We start from the raw sequence: 8840 nt of genomic DNA, 5'->3' as shown, positions 1-8840 counted from the left end.
CCACAAGGGAAGCTATCTCTAGAAAGCATCCTTCAAATCCATGACTGAAAAATAATTGGCCTCTTCAGGAATTTCAGACAATAAAGTATAAGGATTAGGTGTATATCTTAAAACAAGTCTCCAATTATCATTTGACTTTTTTACACCCAAAATAGGAGTATTGCATGGACTGTTACAGGGAATTAATAGCCCTTGTTCCTTTAAATTTTCACCTAAAATGAGCATAAAATAGTACTAACTACCCTGCAGTTGCTCAGTCCTGTCCGATTCTTTGTGACACCCCCCCCCCTCCCGCCTCGGGTTGTAGCCCCCCAGCCTCCTCTGTCCGTGGAAGGCTCCAGGCAAGAATACTGGAGTGGGTGCCATTCTCTTCTCCAAGGGTTCTCTCCCACCTAGGGATCGAACCCCGGGTCTCCTGCATTGCAGGCAGATTGTTTACTGTAGGGTCACCAGAGAAGCCTGCTAACTACCTTATGCAGTTGTTTTCAGGACTAGAGGAGGTAATGCAAGGAAGTTTAGCTATAATGGCTGAAAATTTTGTTTTCTAACCCTCTCTTCCCCTCCTAATATAACCTCTCCTAAAGCCGGCTTACCACAGCAGAGCTGAAACTTAAAAACCACCTTTCAGTCAGGATCTCAGCAAGGGAATTAGTATCATTTAAATCAATTTAATAACACCAAGATGTAAATGACTATCACCCACAGGTGACCTGGAGAAAAATTTTGCATTTTAAAAGAGGATTAGCTGACTGGAAGGATTCAGAAAATACGGAACTTGTTTGTTTTTTGAGGAGGGTGAATAGAGTTCCCTGAACCCTTCACCCCAAGACTGAAACCGTGCCTTGTAGGTAAAGCGGATTTTGGAAGGGAAGATTTTAAAAGCACGTTTAATTAATAAGCACTCGAATTGCAGAACTCGTTCACCCTGCTTCGCACCAAGTGGCCTCAAAGATCATAACGACCTTGGCCGTCCTTATTTCGGAATGAATCCTCACTAGAAAGAAGGGCAAGAGAGAGAGACCGAAGCTCAACTGAATTTCCGGAAAGGATGTTTTTATTTGAATAAACTACCCAGTCGTTACTTCCCCACGCCTCTCAGCTAACTTTTAACCCTCCTTGGAGGGCCGGGTTGCCAGAGCTCTCTTCGGGGCGAAAAGACTGCAGAACTCCTGAGGGTCTCGGGGGTGGGGTGGGGTGGGGTGGGGGGGGGTCCCTGCGCCCTGCAGTCTTCGCCCGCTGGACCCCCGGGAGGAGGCGAGCAGTGCGGAGACGGCGGACAAAGTTTCCGGCTCTGCTTGGGCCCTCCCCCAAACCCGAGCTAGCCGGGCGGGGGGACTGATCTCCGAGGAATTGGCAGTTTCCGGGAGGCTGGGGTAGCGACCCGGAGCACAGACGCAGCCATCTAAGCAGGGTTCCGGGGGGTTCCCCAAATACTGCTCGGGAAGAGCAGCGCTGGTAGAACAGCCCAGCTACATCGCCCCCACTCCCACCTGCGCCGGGAGTGCCCAGACCGCCTGGGGCGCGTCCCAGGCCTCTCGGGGCGGGGCCCGCGGAGCGCGGGGCGGGGCCGGGGCGGGGCCGCGGCCCAGGGGGCGGGGTCGCCGGGCGCTTCTGGGGCCCCAGCCGCGCCAGGAGCCGGGCCGGGAAGCCGGGAGGCGGCGGGAGGGGCCGGGACGGCCGGGTTGAACGGCGGCCGCAGCTGCAGCAGGACGGCCCGCCGGCGGCTTGGGGCCGCGCGCCGGGAACCTCGCGGGGCGGGCGGGCGCGGCACCCCCTGCCTGGCCGCCAGCGCCCCCGGGAGGCGGCCCGCGCGCGACGGGACCAGCAGCATGAGCAGCGGCTACAGCAGCCTGGAGGAGGACTCCGAGGACTTCTTCTTCACCGCCAGGACCTCCTTCTTCAGGAGAGCGCCCCAGGGCAAGCTCCGCACCGGCCAGCAAGTGAGTGGTGTGCCCGGTGGGCGCAGTAGCCGGCGCCCAGTCGCTCCCGGGGAATCCCGGGGCGGCAGGACCCCAACTCCACGTGTTTCCGCGGGGTGCACGAGGGATGCTCGCGAGGAAGGAGGAGGAGGCCATCGAGAAGGGGCTTCTGTCTTTTCGGATCTCGGAGTAGTGCCTCGAGCTTGTGCTTGCGGGCTTGCGCTGGGCGCACCGGGGAGGGAAGCCGGAGGAAGGGCGGGGAGGCGGAGGGCCCGCTCGCGCCTGCCGCGCCAGATGGCCTCTGTGACTCCGCCTCGGGCGGCCGGCGGCTGGGGAGCTGTTCAGAGAGCCAGGAGTCGTCCCCGGGCCACTCCCCACGTTCCCCCTGTGCCCGGGGACGCCCTTCGCCCCCTCGCGGTCCTCATGGCGGCCCCCTCTATTAGTCCGTTCATTGGCCTGTGGCCCCCGGAGTGTTTTGGGGGCCGTGTAACGGCCAGGGGTGGACGTGGGGACCCAGCCTCCCCTACCTTCTCGGTCAGTGCGCCTCTCGTGGCGGGGTGGGGGGCGCTGAGGGAAACACGGGGCCTCGCCAGAGCAGGCGCTCATTAAATCTGGGTGGCAGGAGTCACGGTGGTGCGTTTCCAGTAAAGTCAAGTTTATAGGTGCCTCTAATGTTTTGCAAACAAGTTCCGGTACTAGGTAGGCGCAGCCGGCGAGAGCTGAGCCTTCGGTCGGTTTCTTCCTTTTTTGGAGGAAGCGTGCAGTGGAAAGCATGACTTGGGAAAAGATTGGAAGGGAACTTGGGTTGGTTTCGCCGACCATGATTGTGTGTTTCAGGGAGGCTCCCCCGGAACGGGACGCTTGGGCTGATGTCTGAGTCCGGTGCTTGAACCCCGCGGCCTCCTGGCCCTGGGAGCCTCAGCAGGGAAGTCCTGCCAACGCAGACGTGCTGGTATCCGATTAGAGAAGGCTGGAATGGAACAAATTGATTGCTTCTTAAAAAACAGCAGGCGCGCGCCCAACATTGCCATCAGACTTCTTTCTGGAGACTAGAGGCAAGGAAAATCAGGACAGGATGATCACTTATTCGAGGACGGAGTAATGTGTCAGGATTTCCTTGCCAGACCTTTTAAGTTTACTTAACCACTTTAGGAGGTCAAATTTCTTTTTAAGATTCGGAAGTTTTAGTCTTCTGAACCTCTTAACTTCCCAAACCTGAAGAAGGGGCGAAGGGTAGGGAAGGGCAAGAGTCAGGTACCCTTACTCAGTAGCTGATGATCCCAAGTGAAGTTCCGAGTCAATAGTCCTCGGCTTTTGATTGTTTCTAAGGCTTAGTCACTTTAACCTGAGGCTGCTGTAACATATGCTAGGTGACTTCAACAACAAAGTATGTATTTCTGAAAGTTCTAGAGGCTAGATGTCCGAGGTGTGGGTGCCAGCATGTTGGGGTTTTTTTTTTTTTGGCCCTTAGGGGCATGTAAGGGATCCCCCCAATCAGGGATCAAACACTTGCCCCCAGGGAGTGGGAGCCAGGAGTCTTGACCATTAGACCACCAGGGAAGTCCCAGCAGGTTGTGTTCTGATGAGGGCCCCTTCCGGGCTCTAGATGGCTGAGAGCTATCCGCAGTACCCTCACTCCAGGGAAAGGGCTACCTCTCACCTTCTTATAAGGCCACTCATCCCATCCTGTCGGCCACTCTGAAGACCTGATTACCTCCCAAAGGCCCTGCCTCCAAATCTTATCACTTTAGAGTTTCATCATATGAATTGAGGGGTGGGGGGGGCAGAGGCAAACAGTTCATAGTAAGTGAAATCTTACTTTTAGTGAAGTGTGTTCTGATGCCATGAGTTTGCTGTAAGGTTTGGAAGTCAGGAATGCCTGCCTCTCCAGTCAGTGCATTGAAGAATTGCATTTCCCTGTGCTTTTTTTTTTTTTTTCACTTTGCTTTTCTCTTTCTTGGGTTCTACTTCCGTTCTCTTCTCTACTTTGTGTGTTTTTGTTTTTTTCCCATTTATGTCACTGTCATCATTTGACACTTTCGAGTAGAGATTGTCAGAGATGGTTGTGCTCATTTGAAGTCTATCCCAGAGGCTACTAGTAGCTGCAGAAAACTAGTTGGTATTGAATTCTCCAGGCCTGAGATGCTCCTTTATGAGGGCCAAGGTATCCAGGTTGAGCTTGTATGAAAAAGTTTTAGTGCTTTAAAAAGTAAGAATTTTTTTTCTGGGTTTATACACTTAACGATGTCTATGTTATACTCATTAACTTACATAATATTCATCTAGTATATATAACATACTTATTTAATGATACTTATTTAGTGTTTAGGCTTGTCCTACCATCAATATATATTTTGAAGATTGTGCTGAGTGAGAATTAGAACAGTAAGTCTTAGATCTTTGCTTAAAGAGCTTCAAAGTATATTCTGAAACTTTATTGCCTGTGTATTTCCCCTTCTAACATAACACTTACTGGGTGCTGAGTTAGAGGACTTATTTACCAGTTGGAGAAGGTGTTCCAGCTGAAATTTGTGGGCATTTTGGTTTATCTAAAGAGTGAATCTGTTAAATTCCTGATAAGATTTATGAGTTAAGGAAGTCAAACTTACCGTAAATTTAAAACAAGGCACTATTAATACAGAACATGTCTTTTACCTAAGGTTGGATAAATCTTTTTTCCTTCTTTATGCCAGTGATTGTAAGAATTAGGTAGGCACCTCTGACATATAGTTTAGCAGTGAAATTTATGTTTTCTCTAAAGAGGTGGAAAGAGAAGTGTTGCCAGAAGAATCTATTATGGATAATAGTGATTTTGTAAAAGTGCTATACCACCTGGTGGAAAGGCCAGGAAAACGTGGTTTCTAGAACTCTTGAAAATATCCAGGGAAAACAAGATGTCTGTGGTAAATGCAGGATGGTGAGAAAGGGGGAGAGAGGGTGAGAAATTTCTTTCTTCTCTTGCCAGGCAAAGGAACATGGCCCAACTTTTTCTTTCTTATTTTATATTGGTGTCCTCTTTAAGAAAAAAAAAAAAAAGGAAAAGGCTTAAAAACTTGTCTGGAAGATACAAAGGAAAGAAATTGTGGCCTTTTTCTAGGAGTTTGTTTGAATGCCATGCTTACTGCTGTATCCCCAGGGCTTCCATCAGTGAGTATTAGTTGAATGAATGAATGTTTTCTTGGTTTGATAATTGTTGGCTCTTTATGGGTTTTCAGTGTACCCTGTCTTATGATTCTCCCAAGAATCCTCTGTGGCATTAACCTAATGAAAGGTTGGCCTCGTTAAGTGCTTTGCTAAAGACCCACACTTAGGTAGGGAAAAGGCAGTACTCAAAGTTTTCCCGACTCAAAATTCCTGTCTACTTTTCACTGCTTCTTGGCTATAAAAATAATTTTAATATTCCAGTTTACTTTTGCAAAATGGATATCTATAATTTAGGAGTTTCTTAACATTTTGACACCCTAACTTTCATATATCTTCATTACAGTGTTCATAAGTCATCCTTATGAATGTACTGTTATGCTTTGTGCAGAAGCAAGAATGTTAACAGTGTGTTAACTCATAATTTTCCTTTTCTACATATTCAGGCTTCCAAGAGTAGAAATGGACTAAAATCATTAATCTATCAGAGCATATTCTGCTTCTTCTCTAAACCAAGGTGGTCACTTTTCTTCCTGAGCCTTGGTTACATAATAGGAATAAGAAATGACACTGTGTTTGCTTTAGAAGTAGAATAATTAAGAAGCAATTATAATTATAATAAAAGGGAGTTAATAAAAAATTTTTAAAAAGATAAAGAAGTCTTATTTAGGAGCTTGAAATTGTCTTCTGAACCATCCACACTTTTTAAGAAGTTCTGCTGAAGAATGGGTTAATAAGGCAAGCCTGTTAGACTCCATGTAACAGATCTTAAGTTTGCCCATAGGTTTTTTTCCTTATTATAATTTAAACATTTTGTAGTTCTCTGGCTCTGCATCTTACACCTAGAATCAACAGTAATGAGTTGCACTGTTTTATTCAGTGTTTCCATTAGAAGTTTTGGTGATAGAGCGCTAATTTACAGCATCAAAGGTATTTTGCTTAAACTTCCTCTACTGACAGAGTCCCTGTATTACTGAATATAAACATTCCCAGCAGTTGTTTTGCCCAGTGTACGGTTATTTGCACATCTCATCGCCGTGTCTGATATATTCTGTTCTTACACAGTGTTAATCCAATGGAATTTTGTGTTTGTGTGAGCAGGACTCACAGAAACACATTCCTTTAACTGAATTTCAGAAGAAAATTAGTCACCAGTCATATACCAGCAAGCATGAACAATACACACTCTACCCCATTTCTTTTTCTGGCTCACGTGCAAGAGTTAGAATTATTTGGAAAGCAGTGACACAAAACATTTACAAAAAGGAAAGCTAAACGCATCCAATGATGTGGTTATTCTTAGATTTCCTTTGGCGGTCAGTAAACATTCGTTTTGGGACAAAAAAGTGAGACTGGCCGAATGCTTTCTCGCGTACCAGCTCCTCGCCTAGAGCATCAACTCTTGTTTACTGTTAGCTTTCCAGATAAATTGCTGCCTTTTGATAAAGACCCCAGTTGGAGGCTTGCTTTTGGCTTCTGATTTGTCCCAGGGTCATTGGCCAGCCGGGCCCCTCCTTGGAATGGATGGTGAGAGACAGTGTAGGGTATAATAAGGTAAATGCTTGCAAAGATACATCTTGACTAACTTGGCCCATTTTTGTCCTTGTCTCGTTGAAGAGCTGATATGTGTTGCCTTGTAGGAGGCTATTATTCTGGCTAAGCAGGCAGGCTGTAGTCCTACAGTCCGTGGGGTCGCAAAGAGTCAGACACAGCTGAGTGAATGAGCACGCAAAGCATTGCCTGTTATTATATATGTTGTATATGAGAAGGCCTAGCTCATTGTTTGCTCTCTGATGCAACAACTTTTTAAAAAAATATTTATTTTTATTTATTTACTTATTTGGCTGTGCCCAATCTTAGTTGCAGCACACGGGATCTTTAGTTGTGGCATATGGGATCTAGTTCCTCCACCAGGAATCGAACCCAGACTCCCTGCATTGGGAATGCAGAGTCGTAGCCACTGGACCAGCAGCAAAGTCCCTGATGCAACAACTTTAATTAAGAGTCTGTAACTAGCAGTCTAGTCTTATTAGGCTTCTTCAGTTCCCTTCAGGATTCTATTTGGTCCCCATCACAGAACCTGGGCCTGGAATTGCTTTTGTCTTAGTTCTTGACTTGTCAATTTACATGCCACCTTCTCAGAGAAGTCTTCCTGAACCACCAATCCAAACTAGACACCCTTCCCTCTTAAAGTACTCTGCTCTTTCCCTTCATAGCGAAAGTTGTAAATTCTTATTATAGTTTGTTTAGAACATGTTTACCCAGGGTCTGAAATAAATGCCTGGCACTTGGTAGGTGCTTGAGTAAGTGAAAGCCTACTCATCATTTTGAATGAAAGTCCCAGTACTAGGTACTGTGAGTTTTCCTTTGAACACAAGTACACAATTTCCTCCCTTCTCACAACTAGACCATGAGCCTCCACTGCATCTTATAGAGGGTAGTCATTTAAAAATGGGTAATATTGGTGGTAACCGTTACTGCTGGTTTAGCTCACTTTATTTTTCCTTATTTTAAGCTTCAATCATTCATTCATTTATGCAACAACTGAGTTTCTTTTTGCTCTGAAGGGAAAGAGCAGAGGGCTGCTTCAGATCAGTGATTCAGAAGGACTTCTCTGTAAGGAGAAAAATGTGACCACCTCCACTGGCTCTAGGAATAGAGCAATGAAAAAACAATGTCCCTAACCTCATTTAGCAATAATTTTAAAAAAGCTTATCAAATACATATAAAGCATCTCTCATTTTTCTTTAATGAGCTTACTTCTTTGATAAAAGGAAACCTTTAAACTGTTTAGTTTTTTCAGGAATACCCCTGTTGTGCAAAGTCTGGTAAGGCTATTATGTCTATTTAGATAGAAATGTTGGCTGAGATGTGTATCCCTGTAAAACAAGCCACATTTCTCTGTTGACATCTGTCCTAAAATTGTAGAGGACTGTAATATATAATCATCCTATAGTTAGTGTTGGCTTGGCTGTCAGTGGCTAGTTGAAATGGTTTTTGCTTACTTGTATGTATATACACACACATACATATACACACATTTTTAATGGAGAGGGCCCAGTTACACACCAGGAGAGAGATTATCAGAGCCTATTAAAAAATTAGCATGTGAAATGAATGTAAACATGTCACAAAATGGAAGTGACCTTCATTCTAAAAGTGTGCTGCCCGCGTAGGGTAGTTACTAGTCAGGTATGGCTGTTGAATACTTGAAATGTGGCTAGCCTGATTTGAGAGCTGCTGTCAAGTCTGAAATACGTCCTGAATTTCCAAGACAAAGGAAAGAGAAAATATATCACAATACTTGTTATTATTGGTTTACGTGTTGAAATAATACTCTGAGTATATTGAGTTCCATAAAATTAATTTTTATATGTTTATTTTTTAACATGACTATTGGAAAATGTTAAATTAATGGCTTCCTAAAATAACTGACTTCCCTGGTAAATGCAGTGGTTAAGAGTCCGCCTGCCAATGCCGGGGACACGGTTTCGATCCCCGGTCTGGGAAGACTCCACATGTGGAGGAGCAGCTAAGCTCGTGCACACACCTGTGAAGCCTGAGCGCCCGGGAGCCCGTGCCCTGAGCAGGAGAAGCCACTGCAGTGAGAAGCCCGTGCCAGCAACTGCAGAAAGCCCCTGTGCAGCGGTGAAAACCCATCACAGCCAGTAAATGATCGAGTTAGTGGCTTGTGTTACACCTTTGTTGGACAGTGCTGTTTGCAAAAGCAGAGCTGCGGACTCTTGCCAAGGGCGTGAATCTCTATCCTCTGGATGGCTG

At 46.2% G+C, this 8840-nt stretch overlaps 1 protein-coding gene across 1 annotated transcript in view; it reads left to right on the top strand.

Annotated features, from left to right (window-relative positions):
* The first annotated feature begins 1771 nt into the window (after nt 1–1771).
* RASSF3 (Ras association domain family member 3) overlaps nt 1772–8840 on the top strand; it is a 75576-nt gene continuing 68507 nt past the window's right edge. Inside the window, exon 1 of the mRNA XM_061130813.1 lies at nt 1772–1940. Within this exon, the coding sequence (XP_060986796.1) occupies nt 1830–1940 (111 nt within the window). The 5' untranslated portion in view covers nt 1772–1829. The remainder of the gene's footprint in view (nt 1941–8840) is intronic.

The sequence above is a fragment of the Dama dama genome, chromosome 3 (assembly GCF_033118175.1).
Source record: "Dama dama isolate Ldn47 chromosome 3, ASM3311817v1, whole genome shotgun sequence".
Classification (NCBI taxonomy): domain Eukaryota; kingdom Metazoa; phylum Chordata; class Mammalia; order Artiodactyla; family Cervidae; genus Dama; species Dama dama.
This window is presented reverse-complemented; position numbering and strand designations above follow the sequence as displayed.